Here is a 16638-nt window from a genome sequence, read left to right on the forward strand (position 1 = left end):
AGAAATGCGAACATCACATGAGACAAATAGCAAGATAGTCACCTTAAAATGGCTGCATCACTGAGGGAAGAATTACAAAGAAACACAGAAAATAGGTGCTGGAGTAGGCCATTCAGCCCTACGAGCCAGCACCGCCATTCAATTTGACCATGGCTGATCATCCAAAATCAGTACCCCGTTCCTGCTTTCTCCCTGTGCGCCTTGATTCCAAAGTCACAAATCTTGTCACAAGGAAGCACGATGCAAAGAAAATGTTGCCAATACAGTTCGTTTGAGTTATGTAATTGTTTTTTCCTTCATGGAATGTTGAAGTACAATCTCCCTCCCAAAATCTATTAAATATATATCTTTTAATTGTGACAAATAAAAGATCTTTTTTCATTTCAAATCAATGCAACTTAGACGAAGCATTAATAAGATGCAATGCAACACAGACTGGCTCATCTGCTTGAAAACATCAAGATAAGCTTTTTTCCCCCCCAATCTCTTCTCAATATTTAAGTGCCTTAACTAGAATAATTTGCACCCAAAATTGGATGATCGAACATTAATTCATAATATCTAACTTCTACCAAAGGTATGCGTTTAACACACAGTTAACATAGAACAGTACTACACACGAAGGGACTCTGGCCCACAAAGTTAGTGCTGAGCATGATGCCATGTTAAACAGCGCTGCCATTAATCTCTGCACTTCCATATGCCTATCTAATTGCCTCTTAAACACCACTATCGTATCTGACTCCAACACCAACCCGGCCCCCCAGAGCTGCCTGTGTAAAAAGCTTGCCCCACACATCTCCATTAACCTTTCCCCCTTTCACCTTATACCTACGGCCTCCAGTGCTCACCATTTCCACCATGGGAACAAGGTTCTGACTGTCTACCCTATCTACGACTCTCAGAATTTATATACTTCTATCAAGTCTCCCCTCAACCTCTGAAGTTCTAGAGAAAACAATCCAAGTCTCTCCAACCTCTCCATGTAGCTGAAGACCTCAAATCCAGGCAGCATTCTGGTAAACCTCCTCTGCACCATCTGCAAAGATGCCGCATCATTCCTGCAATGAGGGACTAGCACTGAACTCAATACTCTAGATGCAGCCCAACCAAAGTCCTACAGAGATGCATCATGACTTCCTGACCAATTTGGCCAGTTGGCCCAAAAAAACGGCTAAACAGTTGTCAATTTCACCCTTTTAAAGTTGATCATCCTAATTATTACTCCAAAGGCTTTAATTGTCTCTTTCCTGGCAATGTGTGAAACTTCCAGAAGTTCATACCTTTGTCCAGCGGTTGTTAACCTGCTGGAGTTGAGTTTCCAATATAAAGCGTTGGTCTGGGCCCAGAGATTTGCTTTTGAGCGCTACTCCTCCTCTCTCATTTAAAGACTTCAATATCCCTTTCCGTGTCGGTAATTCTTCCACTCGCAACTGCAAAAATTGGAAGAGGATGTAAGTTTTCCAACTATACATTTTCAACCACAAATTTCCATGCATGCTTCTAAAAAGGTAACAGTTGTGCTTGTCTAAGGGCTGGATGTTGTTCTAGACACTACCTGCTTACTTATCTATTTATTTATTTATTTATTCATTTATTTATTCACTTATCTACTTATTTATCATCTATTTATTTATTTATTTATTTATCTATCTATTTATCTGTTTATTTATTTATTTGTGTCGTCACAAAGCTGCTTGCCAATAGCGAGCCAATTTTAGTGCCACGTTGTTGGCCTCAGCAAGATCCTTTACAGTGCGTGTGTCATGCAGCATGTCACAGCTCAGGAGATGTTCCATAGTCTGGAGGCCCCATCCACACTCGCAGTCTGCCACATCTTCAGTATATCCCCACTTCAGCATGTTGGATTTGTTCCTCCCCACGCCTGTCCGCAGTCTGTTGAGACTGCGCCAGGTTAACCACGGCTGGTCGGAACCTGGCGGGAGTTTCTCAGAGGGATCGATTGCCATGTGAATGTCTTCCGGAGATTTCTCTAGTTTCTCTTCCCAGAGTTTGAGCCTTCTGAACGATGCAGTGCAGTCCAGGGGATGGACAGAAGAGAGGAAACTTCTGCGTGATTTCAAACGCTGAGGTAGCAGAGGGTGATCATGTAGGGGGTGCCATGGGGGCCATAACAGGAGCGTTCTCGTCATGGTCCCTGTCAGATTCTACATGTATCTGTGAATCCTGCTACCACACCACACACTGCATCCATCACTACCAACACTGTACCTGTTTGCTGCAGATCCCCCACCTCCTAGATGGCCACATATACAAAGAGACAAGATTTGTACTGAGGGCTTAATACTGCAGAGTACAGGAAGTACATACATCATTGAAATGGAAATGGAAATCAGGAAAGCAAAGGGAGGATGTATAAAAATACTGGCAAGTAAAATCAAAGGAAACCAAAGATATTTAATAAGTAGATAACGAGCCAGAGAATAACTGAGTGTGAAAAGAATCCAAAAATATAATGCATGGAGCGTGTTTGGGACATCATAAATACGTTTAAATTGTATTCATTAAATAATTCACTAGTATTCAAAGTGTTGCTGACAACATAACTAAAGAGGAAGAATGTGAAATAGTGGATGTGTTAAACATATTAAAAGAGGAATTATTAAGTCGTCAAATTATCTTTGAAAGCCCATAAATTGCTCAGACCAGATAAAAAGAAATCCCAAGTGTTAGAAGCAAGCAAGAAAATTGTGGAGTTGCGTTTTAATTCTCTTAGGCCACAGGAGTGTTCCCAGATGACGTGAACCTTTGACTCATGAGTTGTGGGGGAGGTGTGGGAAAGAAGGATAAATCATGTAATTACTCGACAGTTCATTTAAGTTTGGAGTTGGGCAAAGTGTTGGAATCAATTATAAGGCTCAGGGTAAACATTCTTTTCGAAAAGCAGTTTCATTGGAGACAGGCAGCATGGATTTGCTGAAGGATTTTCACGTTTTGACTAAATTAACTGGATTGTTGGAGCAGGTAATCGAGTGAGTGAATGGGGGCAACACATTTGAGACGGTCGATGTGGATTTTAGTATTTTTATATTACAAAACTACAAATCTGAAGGAGGGTCTCGACCCGAAAAGTCACCCATTCCTTCTCTCCAGAGATGCTGCCTGTCCCGCTGAGTTACTCCAGCATTTTGTGTCTACCTGCAAATCACACGATGGTCTTAAAAGTAAAGGAAATTTGATTCAAGGGAGATGGCTAACTGGATCTGAAGAAGGCTCTCAACCCAAATGTCACCTATCCAAGTTTTCCGGGGATGCTACTTGACCTGCTGAGTTACTCTGCAACTTTGTGTTCAATGCAAGATTCCAGCATCTATGGTTCCTTGTGTCTCTAGATTTAAAAGTAATCCAGTGGGAGGAAACAAAGGGCATTGATGACAGGTATTTTTGAGACGAGAGTTCCCAAGTGCTTGGTGTGACCAAGGGTGTTTCATCGGAAACATCAACGTGTTTCTCTTTTCCCAAGTGCCGCTTGCCCTGCTGAGTGTTTCCAGTATTTTCTGGTTTCATTTCATATTTCCAGCATTTGCAGTTATTTTTGATTTTCACCTACTTGTGCTGGAATATTTGTTAACATCTTCCCAGTGGTTTAAGTTTAGTTTAGAGTTACAATGCAGAAACAGGCCCTTCAGCCCACCGCGTCCACGATGACCATTTACACTTGTACCAAGCCAATTAACCTACAAACCTGTACATCTTTGGAGTGTGGGAGGAAACCGACGATCTCGGAGAAAACCCACGCAGGTCACGGGGAGAACGTACAAACTCTGTACAAACAGCACTCGTAGTCAGGGTCAAACCTGGGTCTCTGGCGCTGTAAGTCAGTAGCTCTACAACTACGCCACCGTGCCACCTCATTTTGGTGGCATGGATTTATTGGACATAAGATTTTCAGAACACCAGCTGGATTACATATGACTTCAGACTGCGATCTTTCTGCTGTATCAATCGCACTGAAATGATCAAAATCTAATTGAATGAAGCTGCCAAAGTCAGCAATGTTCTCTTGAACATGTGGGTTTGCTGGCCCACCTGTAGTGGCTAAATTCATGTTTGGGCCCCTTTGGCTGGGGGGGGAGGGGGGGGAGTCAGTAGAAACTAATGAATAAGGTTGAGATCTTCTGTTCCTGGTGCAACATAATGTGGAATATGTAAACACCATGATTTAATTAGCTAATTTTTCTCTCTTTGGGATAACAATGAGTAGAAACATACAGAAAGACTGAAAAACCATAACAAGCTTTGACCTAGAGAAGATTCAGTGTCCTGTCCATACTTAAACATACTATTGACTTTTCTGCAAAACATCTTTTAGACTATTTCCCACAGGTTATTTGTTATTGTTGAGCACAATCGTGGCACACCACATATTGAGAATAATGATTTTTTTAAAAATCTATTTCTTCGAGAAGTAGTGCTTCACTGATAAGAATGTGGCTGAAAGACAGCACTTGTGTGGAGCAGACCAGCAAACAGCGCAGCACGGCATTTTCGACTGTGATGTCCTCTGGTGGAGGGTTAGACCTCACGGCCCACGACAACAGAAAAATACACTGGCTACAGCGCCTTGAGGGGGTTACATAACTTCTGCTGCCTCAAACGCAAGAAGAAGCACATGTGCAACATTTGCACTGATGCTCTCTGTAGATTTTGTTCAAGAAAACATTCTGATGTCGACTACAAATGAAGTTCAGTGGTGGTGCACGAGAATGCAACTCGTTTAAAGGCAGAATACAACCAAGTAACCTGAGCAAGCTGGACCTAGCACAGGAACAGCACCTCTCTTCTGAAAGGAATAGCTGCAAAGTATCAAGGCAGGTTTGATCTAATTTGAAGATTGCAAATTGTTTTAATTTACACCCCTTACTGCTTTTGACCATCGAGACATATTTGTAAATAAACTTTCCAATTACTTTTTAATAGTTTGAGAATGTTTTGAATGCTTCCGAACATGCTGAAGTGGGGATATACTGAAAATACGGCAGACTATGGAACATCTCCTGAGCTGTGACATGCTGCATGACACACGCACTGTAAAGGATCTTGCAGAGGCCAATGACGCGGCACTAAAATCTGCTCACCATTGGCAAACAGTTGTGTGATAACACGAATAAATAAATAAACATCTTTGCTTGTTTTTGCTCGTGTCCATGGGCAACTACAAAGTCCTTTGGCTGTCCATGCAGCAGTTTCTACGATGTTCATGAAGCCACTAGGTGAGGACTGAGCCTGAATTCACAGCTGGCTCAGGAGAGGACATATGAGGCTGGGGACCAGCATGAATTAAGCGTGGCCCTTTATCCTAAATTATTTGCTAATCCAGGCAATACATTGCTGTCCAGAAAATCTAGATTATTCGCACCATTCAGTTTTTATGAAGACACTTTCTTTGGTTTACATTTGTTCATAGAATCTCCTGCATATCCTTGTGTTGTTTATGATGGCATTCCTCTACTGTGCAGATCATGTGCAAAATAAAAGCACAAAGATACTTATCACACAAGAGAGTCCGTTTATGTGGGGAACCTCTGATGCTCAGACACCTCAGAGAGGTTTGTCATCAGGAATAATTGGGTTGTGGCCAGACATAGAATTTGAGTCATTTGAGTCTGAAGAAGAGTCTCGACACGAAACGTTGCCTATTCCTTTTCTTGAAAGGTGCCGGCTGACCAGCTGAGTTACTCCAGCAATGTGTGTTTATCTACAGGATCTTTAAATGTTCACAGTCAACAAGGGAATGTACCTTCCGATTAATCAAGCTCAGATCTGGTAGCAACAAAACCAACAACCAAATGTGGGTCATTCCGAATTCAGTGGCGCACCGCTGAGCACCTTGGCTCAATAATCCACTGGAGTACTGCAGAGAAGTTTATTGATTTTATAATTTTATTCCTAATGGTGTATAATATAGAAGCCTTTTAAAATGTGCAGAGTGATTTTCAAATGGACTTCTTAAGTGTGCATTTGCGCATATATTTATAGGAGGTTGACGGGAAGAAGAAGGGATTGGACAAGGGAATGAAACTCACATTCTTTCAGCAGTGCTGGGCTATTACCTTGACTCTTTCCAGTGAATCTTTCAGCTGCTGCTCATTTCCAGGGTCAGGCACTAATCCCAAAGTGTTCTCCGCATCTTCCAGCCAGCAGGTACACTCATTCAAATCTTCCTGTAATCTTGAAAGAATATTCTTCTCCTCCTCCAACCTGCCGTAGGTGAAACAATGAAGATGATTGGTTTCAATCCCATTTGGGAATTAGAATAGTCAGTAATTGTATTGCCATCATCACTACAGTCACCAATTATACTTTCAGAAAAAGCACTCTTTGAAAATTAAAATTAGGGAATCAACCTTTGCAAAGGAATAAATGCAAAGAAATATAATTAAGCATCTGTGTATGTTCAGGTTGCTGTCAGCAAAATATAATGCAGTGCCACGGCACTGTGTCAGGGACATCAGACCAGGGTTCCAACACATTCATATCTACAGCCCACTAAATCACATCAACCTTGTATTTTACATTTTCTGATGACAGAAAGTGGCCAACCATAAAACTCTACTTTGCACCACTGCATCACATATTCATAATCTCATTAAAAATTGCCTGCTCACCTCAACTCAATCCACTCATGTGAAATCATAAAAAGCACACAAGGGGAAAAAAATGTTGTCTGCAAGGCTCAAATAAACCAATCTCAACTACCTTTGACTTTGATGCAAATGAGTGAGAGGAGAACATAAGATACATAACAACCTCTGGTGACTCAGAAATCATGCACAGCTTGCAATTAGTGCTGAATGCGACCAATACCAAAGACAACTTTTGTTTTTAAGCAATTAAGTTGTAATCAAAGTTATTACATTGGTTTTCAGTATCACTATTCTTGTCTGGGATCACACTCTGTATTTTTGAAATGATCAATTCCCACAAATGGCACACAAAGTTTACTATGAGTCGACATTAGAAATGAACACAATTTAAATTGCAGAGAATCCTAATGTTCCATCTGTTCTAGTTAATGGAGAAGAAAATAAAATAAAAATGTATTTTGTTCCATTTGTAGATTTATAAATTTTGGATGCAGTAAGAGATAGTAATTTCCTATTCAATTTTAGATTAAGTTTTTTGGTAATCCCTGCATCATCTTACTTCTAACCAGTGAACTCCCTTTCAAGGACCATCTCATTCAGTTACTTCTGCTAATTGCTCCTTTCCAACTTCAGGGCCATTATTTTTAAGTCCATTAATGAAGCACTTTGGGATATTTCTTACTTCAAAGTATTGATATAAATGTAAGCTGCTGCTGCTGCCGACTTTGAATCTGGCACAGACTTTGCATCAAAGTCTGCTCTCTGCTAATTATTGTGATTCTACATGGAAGGAGACTGGATCGAGTTAAATTACTTCCTAATAGGTGTGGGCTGCAGTGCAATTAGTGGTAGTGGGGGGTGGGGCAGGATGGTGAATTGAGTCACTGTCAGGTTTTTGTACAGGAAGGAACTGCAGATGCTGGTTTAAACCCGAAGATGGACACAAAAAACCGGAGTAACTTGGCTTGAGACGTCTGAAGAAGGGTCTCGACCCAAAACGCCACCCATTCCTTCTCTCCAGAGATGCTGTCTGCCCCACTGAGTTACTCCAACTTTCTGTGTCTATCTACTGTCAGGCTTTTGTTCTGCCTTCACTAACTCATGATTATAACAAATGTAAATCGCTGGTTAAAACACAGAAATCCTCTCACAAAATTATGCTAATAAATCACAGAAACTTTGGGTTTTCTGTTACAATAAATTTGGGTGGTGAAAATCTTGTCTTAATTGCATGCAGAGATTCTTACTCTTCCTTTGTCTGGTGTCAGGGCAAACTTTAATCCAGGTTAGCGCTGCATCTAATTCTACCCGCAGTAGCAATGTGAAACAACATTGCTTCATTCCAACACTAGCTGCATTATAAGTACACTGCAAGGCACGTCATTGAAGCATAGCCAAGCAAACTCCACTTTATAATTAGCTCTTTACTATTGCTGAATGTCAACTGTTGTCACTGATTTAAAACCAAACCTTTTATTCATCAGCTCACTGCGATTTCCAAAAAAAACATAACAGGCAATTTTTAAAATAATTTAAAAATATGACTTCTGGTTAACATTTGCTTTCCATGTCATTCTCCTCTGTATAGATTGTGGGGAGTTTTGTATTCAGCTCTTGTATATTCTGTGCAAACAGTGATTTTTAAAGAGGTAGACTTTATTTGGTAGTTCCTTCTGCAGTATTTGCATGGGTATCTTATTGCTCATGAAACCATTAAAGAGTTATCAAGTGAAAAAGAAATGACAAAGAAACTAAATAAATACCAGTATTCACAAAATGCTGGAGTAACTCAGCAGGTCAGGCAGCATCTCGGGAGAGAAGGAATGGGTGACGTTTCGGGTCGAAACGTCACCCATTCCTTCTCTCCCGAGATGCTGCCTGACCTGCTGAGTTACTCCAGCATTTTGTGAATAAATCGATTTGTACCAGCATCTGCAGTTATTTTCTTATAAATAAATACCAGTAGTTTAGTTGAGTTTAGAGATACAGTGTGGAAACAGGTCGTTTGGCCCACTGAGTCCACGACGGCCATCCACCATATGTGCACTAGCTCTATGTTATCTCTTTTTCACATCCTACACACTGGGGGAATTTACAGAAGAACATGGGAGGAAACGGGAGCACCTGGAGAAAGCCCACAGTCACAGGGAGAACGTACAAACTCTGCACAGACAGTAACCATAGTCAGGAAAGTACCCGGGTCTCTGGTGCTGTGAGACAGCAACTCTACCACTGTGCCGCCATAATATACTTAGTCCCTGATATTTAACAGAGATTGGGACATGGCAAGCAGCCGTACTCTTGAAGGTACTCACAGGCAAATATCAAATAGGCTTTGAAAGATGGCTGCAACTTAATCAGAGGCTTGGATTATGATTTCCATTCCTCTAACGATTCTGATTTGTCAGTGGTTTCAGAATTAGCGGTTTGCTCCAGTGGCACCGCTGGGAGAGCCTCTGCCTCAGCACCAGAGATGTGGGTTTGATGCTGACCTTAGGTGCTGTCTTTTGTGGAGTTTGCACATCATACCTGTAACTGCGTGGGTTTTCTCTGGGTTTCCCGGTTTCTTCCCACATCCCAAAGATATGTGGTTTTGTAGGTTAATTCACCTCTTCAAATTGACCCGAGTGTGTTGGGAATGGATGAGAAAATTGGATAGAAACATAGAAAATAGGTGCAGGAGTAGGCCATTCGGCCCTTCTAGCCTGCACCGCCATTCAATATGATCATGGCTGATCATTCAGCTCAGTAGCCTGTACCTGCCTTCTCTCCATACTCCCTGATCCCTTTAGCAAAAAGGGCCACATCTAACTCCCTCTTAAATATAGCCAATGAACTGGCCTCAACTACCTTCTGTGGCAGAGAATTCCACAGACTCACCACTCTCTGTGTGAAGAAATGTTTTTTCATCTCGGTCCTAAAAGACTTCCCCCTTATCCTTAAGCTGTGACCCCTGGTTCTGGACTCCCCAACATCGGGAACAATCTTCCCGCATCTAGCCTCTCCAACCCCTTAAGAATTTTATATGTTTCTATAAGATCCCCCCTCAGTCTTCTAAATTCCAGCGAGTACAAGCCCAGTCTATCCAGTCTTTCCTCATATGCAAGTCCCGCCATCCCAGGGATCAATCTGGTGAACCTTCTCTGTTCTCCCTCTAAGGCAAGAACGTCTCTCCTCAGGTTAGGAGACCAAAACTGCACACAATACTCCAGGTGCGGTCTCACCAAGGCCCTGTACAACTGCAGCAGAACCTCCCTGCTCCTAAACTCAAATCCTCTTGCTATGAATGCCAACATACCATTCGCTTTCTTCACTGCCTGCTGCACCTGCATGCTTGCTTTCAATGACTGGTGCACCATGACACCCAGGTCACGTTGCATCTCCCCTTCTCCCAATCGGTCACCGTTCAGGTAATACTCTGCTTTCCTGTTCTTGCCGCCAAAGTGAATAACCTCACATTTATCACATTTATCCACATTATATTGCATCTGCCATGCATTATCCACATTATATTGCATCTGCATGGAATTAGTATGAACGGGTGATTGATGGTCGGCGCGGTGCGGTGGGCCAAAGGGCCTGTTTCCATGCCGTATCGCTAAACTAAACTAATGAAAATCATTTTCTGGCATGTTTAGTTGGTTCTGAGCAATTATGGACCCAACTAGATAATATTTCATGTGCAGGAAGACCAAGTTTCTTGTGAGATACAGGTGCAGCAATACAGGGAAAATAAAAAACCGCTCAGTAATTTTCCAAATCCTACATCTAATTGCACATTTGCAGCTGCTGGAATTATTTGCCTGACATCTTTTCATTAACGATGAGTACTGATAGAGCACCTGATAATATTTCCATGACGTAAACAACACCAGTATATTTAAATGTACAAGTTAAAAACACTGGAGTGCATATTTCTGTATAGTTTCAGCCTCAGCGCATATTTCTCATCTTAAAAAGCCTTTGGATGTTTATAAATAGCAAGCTTTCCAACCGTCTTGTTTAAATTTTGACACCGATGCATCTATATGCAGTCGTCTTACAGAATCATGCAAAATAACAAGCTCGGATTTTGACTCGGAAATATACTTGCTTCACAGAACTCATTTTTCTTTGCAGATTCACAGAGAACAACACTGAAAAATGGGTTCTTCCGAGTGACAGTGAGTGCAATAATGCTGTCTGCAGGCTATTTTCAAGAATGTTATGCTGTGCCGCAAATAATCCAGGATGCTCTCCAAATTCCTCATTACAAAGTGCATGATGTGATCTCACAGAATCCAGTGATTTTATGTGGAACACCTGAAGCAATATGCAAAACTATTTATAACTGATCCGATTTGGAGAAAGCATTCCTTTGATGTATTCTCCATAACTATTTTCGCTGCATATTTCCCACAAAAAAAAATTATCCTCCAGGATTTTGGGGAGATTTATACGCATTAAGTGTTATCTTTTAGGCTTTCCAGCACATATGAAACAACAGTGGGATAATACCCATGAAAAAATCCTGAAGCACATAGATCAAAATCCAAAGTTAAATGTTTCCCAAGCGATTTTGGTAAATCAAGACAATTTCAAAATAGTTGAAGTTATTTTTGTTTTTTTGCACCTCATTTTCAGTATTCCAGCCATCAAGTTCAAAGTTCAAAAACACTTTATTTGTCCCCGTGGGGCAATTTACAAAGGCACGTAGAGTGGTACAAAAACTATTGGGGGGGGGGGGATTAGCAGGGTGAGCAGTGGGGGCATTGGGAGTTAAGGAGCTGAACAGCCTTGGGGACAAAGGTTGCCCTTCTCCCCTGTGTCCCACAGCCTGGGCAGCGAAGCCGGCATCCTGAGGGGAGCCACTCAAACACAGGGAATAGGACGTGTGAGGGGTCCTGTAAAATCCTGCCAGCTGACCTTAGCATCTGCTGGTCGCATAGGGTGGAGAGAGAGGGCTCTGACAGGGAGCCCAATAATGTTGGAACAGACTTGAATGGCTAAGGCACCAAGACAAAACAAAAGCACATAGTTTGCCAAGATGCAATTTCAAGAATGCTTTAGATCTCATATGGAGCTAATTCTGATAAGGCTAAATCCCATTTAAAACAAACTCCTTGTCCCCTTTGGCAAACCATTTCAATTTACTGTAAGCAGTTATATTAAGGATTGAATGAACAAAAGCAAATGCTACTGTCGAGTTGGTGTTTTAATCTTGCATGCAGGAATACATTTTGACTTGTCGGAGGCTACAGAAAGGATAAACTTACACACAGCAGAACCCCACATTGTTTCAGGTACACTTCGACTGTTTTCAGACCACAGGAAGCAAATGTTTCCTCAAAATAACAATAACATCTTGCCCCAATTTGTATTGTAAAATGCACAAGAGTTCAAGAAACCCAGGAAGAACTTTTAAACCTAACTTGCCAGTACTCAGAGCGCCAACATCTTACAGAGCATGCAGGCTCGGAAAGAGAATTTCTCCACAAAGTGAAGACCTCCCAAGGATCAGCAGAAAACAATGCTGTGTAAAAGACAGAGAGAAAGCGAAGGCAGTGCTGAGTGTAAAGGGGGGGGTCTGGGTGTTTATTAAGAGAAGGGATTGCTAAGTGAGTGTTAAGGGCAGGTGCTTGGTGTGAGGAGACAGAGCGGTAGACTGCTCGGTGATTACACCAAACACAAACCTATTGAGTCAGTATGAAATGTGGGTGAACAATGAGTGGGAGATCACCAAGATGAACTTAGTTTCTCCAGCAAAGTCAATGAGCAAGATATTGCTGAGAGATTATTAAATGCGGGAAATCAATGAGGGGGTGTAAATGGTGGGATACTTAGGAAAATAAACTCAGCTGAAGGTCAAATAAAACATTTGTAAGTTGCCAATTGGAAAATTAAGTGCTAAATTAAACAAATACATGAAGCAAATAAATAAATTAAATGACAATCAAGCAAGGGAGATAACATATCTCGTTGTATCCCTGTACAATGACAAGATATATTGTATTGTATATTGCATTCGATGAATCAAGATAGGAGATAATTACCCAGGTTGCCCCAACCAGGAGGCAGTAACTTCTCTTTGGTCCAGTAATTCAGACATGATCAGCAGTCTGGGGTAGGATAGTTACTCTCCTGGGGAGGAAAGTAGGGGAATTCTCAACAAAGACATATGACATTAAAAAATAAGGACCAGTGGTAGACACTAGGACCAGAGGTCATAGCTTCAGATTTAAAGGACGTTCCTTTTGGAAGGAGATGAGGAGGAATTTCCTTAGTCAGAGGTTGGTGCATCTGTGGAATTCCTTGCCTCAGAAGGCTGTGGAGGCCAAGTCAGTGGATATGTACGGGGTGATCTCAATGGTCCGAAGGACCTGTTTCTGCGCTGTATCTCTAAAATCTAAAATTCCTGAGGTTCTGATAGGACAAAGTGAATGGAAAAGGGCAGATGGTCAAGAACAAAGTGAATGGAAAAGGGCAGATGGTCGAACAAAGCACAAAACTAAAAAACAAGACATGAAGCAAGAAACAGCAGACCAGATACTCTGGCATGTGTCATCGGGAAAACTCTTTGTTAAGGTTATAGCTGAACACCTTGGATATTATAATATAATCAGGCAGAATCCACTTGTTTTAATGAAAGGGAGCCCTTTGAGGATGTAATGTATTGAAGCCCTTTGAGGATGTAATAATGGTTCAATGTTTCTTTAATGTCACATGTTCCGAGGTACAGTGAAATTTTACATTCAGTGCAGTAAAGTATTACTATACAGAAGCACAACCTTAGATTAAGTCCACAGGGTATTGAAATAGTCCAGTGAGATAATATACAAGAGTCGCCAGGTTTTGGCGCCATTTTCAAAGTCCAAGTTGCTTTAAGCACAGCTGGCTATAAAGGCCCATTATCCTGGTGGTGTTGCCAGGTCGGCCTGGCCAAGCGAAGTTGCCAGAGTTAAATACCATTTGCCATTCCTTGACCCACCTTCAACTGATCTAGATCTTGTTGTTAAATTAGATAATCTCCCTCGCTGTCTACTGTACCACCTATCCCGTCATCTGCAAATTCATTAACAATGTGAACTACATTGTCATCCAAATCGTAAATGCATATAATAACAGCAGTGGACCCAGCACTGCGGAACATCACAGGCCTTCAATCAGAAAAACAACCCTTCACAACTAACCTTTGACTCATTCCTCTAAGCCAATTTTGAATCCAATTAGCGAGCTCACCTTGGATTCCATGCGATCTTCCCTTCCAGACTAGCTTTCCATGCGGGATTGTCAAAAGCCTTGTGAAAGTCCAGACAGACAAAGTCTACTGCCCTGCCCTCATCAATCCTCTTGGTGACCTCTTCAAAAACTATCAGATTTGTGACATGATTTCCCACCTATAAAGGCATACTAAATATCCATCATCAGGTTGTGCCTATCCAAATGCCAGTAGATCCTGTCCCTACAAATCCCTCAAACCATTTTCCCATTAGGGTGGCACAGTGGTAGAGTTGCTGCCTTACAGCGAATGCAGCGCCGGAGACCCGGGTTCGATCCCGACTATGGGTGCTGTCTGTACGGAGTTTGTACGTTCTCCCCGTGACCTGCGTGGGTATACTCCGAGATCTTTGGTTTCCTCCCACACTCCAAAGGCCTACAGGTATGTAGGTTAATTGGCTTGGTAAATGTAAAAATTGTCCCCAGTGTTAAACTAAACTAAACCTCTGATATCAGGCTCATGGAGTTCCGTTGCCTGGTTTCTCCTAGTTGTCCTTCTTAAATAACAGTACTACATTAGTCACCTTCCAGTGTTACGGAACTTCACCTGTGGCTAAAGTTGACGCAAGTGCCTTCAGAAAGGCCTCTGCAATTTCTTCCTCCGTTTTACATAATTATGAAACCATCAGGAGAGAACCCTACTCTACTTTCAATTTTCAAAGGATCAACTGAAGAAATAAGTAATATTTTTCTCACTAAACTGACGACTAAAATCACTCTCATGTTTGCAAGAACTCAAGTGAAATTAAATCTGGCAGCATCTAAATAGTTTCCCAGTAAACAGCACACAAGCTGGAGAGTCTACTGTCCTAATGGGATTTATGATTTCAGCTTTCATAAATCTGGTTTTGAACATTGGGACTTAAATGTCATCTCGTGCGGTAGAAGGTGAAGAAATATTATGATATAGGGTCAAATTGTTATCAGCCAGATAGCTGTTAACTACCCATGCTGGGAAAATAACCTCCCATTTCACTGGATCGTAAAAGGCATCAACCGAGGATGATTAGAATTTGGCACCAGATTTGATATTATGTTTTGGATAATGCTTCCACCCGGACTTGGATTTAATGGAAGTAAATTGGAATGGCACTTTGGACATGCTTCTAATACAAGGAATTGGGAATGACGTGTTGAGGCTAACTTGCGATAGAAGAAAATGTAATTGTACATTGCCCGGAGGTAATTGAGAATGACATATTGACACTAATAATACACACGAGAATGACATATTAGAGTGGTATCTAATGAAGTCAATAAAAATGAGATATTTGGGTTTCATTTAATGGGAGTAATCGTAAAAGAACCTTCTCTAATGAAGTCAATGGGAGAGACACTGGAAATATTGTATGAGAGTAAATAGGAGTGACACATTGGTCTTGGAAATAATGGAAGAAAATGAGAATGACAAAATGGACTTGTATCAAATGGACGTAAATGAGAAAGACATGTTAAGCCTCCATGCTGCGTGAGAATCATGGTTGGATTACACATATATTTATTGGACGGTGACTGCAGCATATTGATCTGCTTTACCATCCTGGGAAACCAACGAAAGACCACACCTCAGGTCCTCATCAAAAGAAGGCAGAGAGGAAATGTTCTCAAGCAGATTTGAATAGACGCAAGAAAGCTTAATGAATTGTAACTGGTTATTCAGCTTTTGGATTCTCATATCTACATTAGTGAATATTCTCTTCTGAACTGGGTCTTTATGTCTTCATCATTGAATATAGTCAAGAATTTTCATCATGGCCCATTTGGCAAGCAGGCAACACCAATCTCGTGTCAATCTTTGCAACAAGTCTATTCCTTGGAGCGCAGGAGGATGAGAGATGATATGCCAATGCACAAAGTTTGATTCTTAATTATTTTTGCTGGACACAAATGAATTTTACAGTTACATACTATTGTATTAGATACAAATCTCATGTGCATATAAAAATGTGTGAAACTTTGTCACCAATTGCATTATAAATTGCCTTAATGTAGTAAACGAAACGGACAAGGTAGATTTGTGATTTAATAACTGGTGTTGCAAGCTAAATCAATCAACAGTTTATTAAATCTGCCTTCAAAACGATTGGATCAAGAAAAACAATAAGCAAAGGTTCCTAGTAATATTTCAGGAAACAATTAGATAGAAACATGGATCAGACAGGTTTAGAGGGATATGGGCCAAACGCGGGCAGGTGGGACAAGTGTAGATGGGACATGTTGGTTGGTGTAGGCAAGTTGGGTCAAAGGCCTGTTTCCATGTTGTATCACTCTGACTCTGAAATAGGTTGAATAAATACTGTACATCTAATATTTGAAGCCAAGTCATTACAAATTATGTTATAAATTGCAGGTAAAAAAGAGATTTTTTTTCTTTTTGAATTTCTATCGCTCATATTCTGAACCGTTCTGTCAACTTTAAATGAGTTTCCTCTATTTCAGGCACAAACCTATCATGAAGAAAACTTTGTCAAGTTTTGATTTAAATGGAACCCCCATCCATTCTTCTCAGTGCCCCACCTCACCACCAAGCTTTATTGTATTCCCCAAAAATGTGCGAAGACTTTGAAAATCTAATTAAACATAGAAGCATTCACAGCAATGAGAAATGTAATCAATCATGGATTAAGTCAGCTTTAATTACTCACCAATTTCAATGCATTTTTAAAATATGCTGATGTACGACAACTGGATAAACCAGTTGATGAACCACTGGATGAACCAACATTCCAGTTTGTTGCACCTCATCATAATAAACGTGCATTGATTACGAAAA

General features: G+C 41.0%; 1 protein-coding gene across 9 annotated transcripts in view; it reads right to left on the reverse strand.

The window, feature by feature from the left end:
* The window catches only part of dmd (dystrophin), a 1595363-nt gene that overhangs the window by 510358 nt on the left and 1068367 nt on the right, over window positions 1-16638 (reverse strand). For all 9 annotated transcript variants that reach the window (XM_078408877.1, XM_078408870.1, XM_078408878.1 and 6 more), the window contains 2 exons: window positions 6075-6222; window positions 1284-1433 (listed from right to left, as the gene is read on the reverse strand). In XM_078408877.1, coding sequence (XP_078265003.1) covers window positions 1284-1433; window positions 6075-6222 — 298 coding nt within the window. The remainder of the gene's footprint in view (window positions 1-1283; window positions 1434-6074; window positions 6223-16638) is intronic.

Source organism: Rhinoraja longicauda, chromosome 12 (assembly GCF_053455715.1).
Source record: "Rhinoraja longicauda isolate Sanriku21f chromosome 12, sRhiLon1.1, whole genome shotgun sequence".
Classification (NCBI taxonomy): domain Eukaryota; kingdom Metazoa; phylum Chordata; class Chondrichthyes; order Rajiformes; family Arhynchobatidae; genus Rhinoraja; species Rhinoraja longicauda.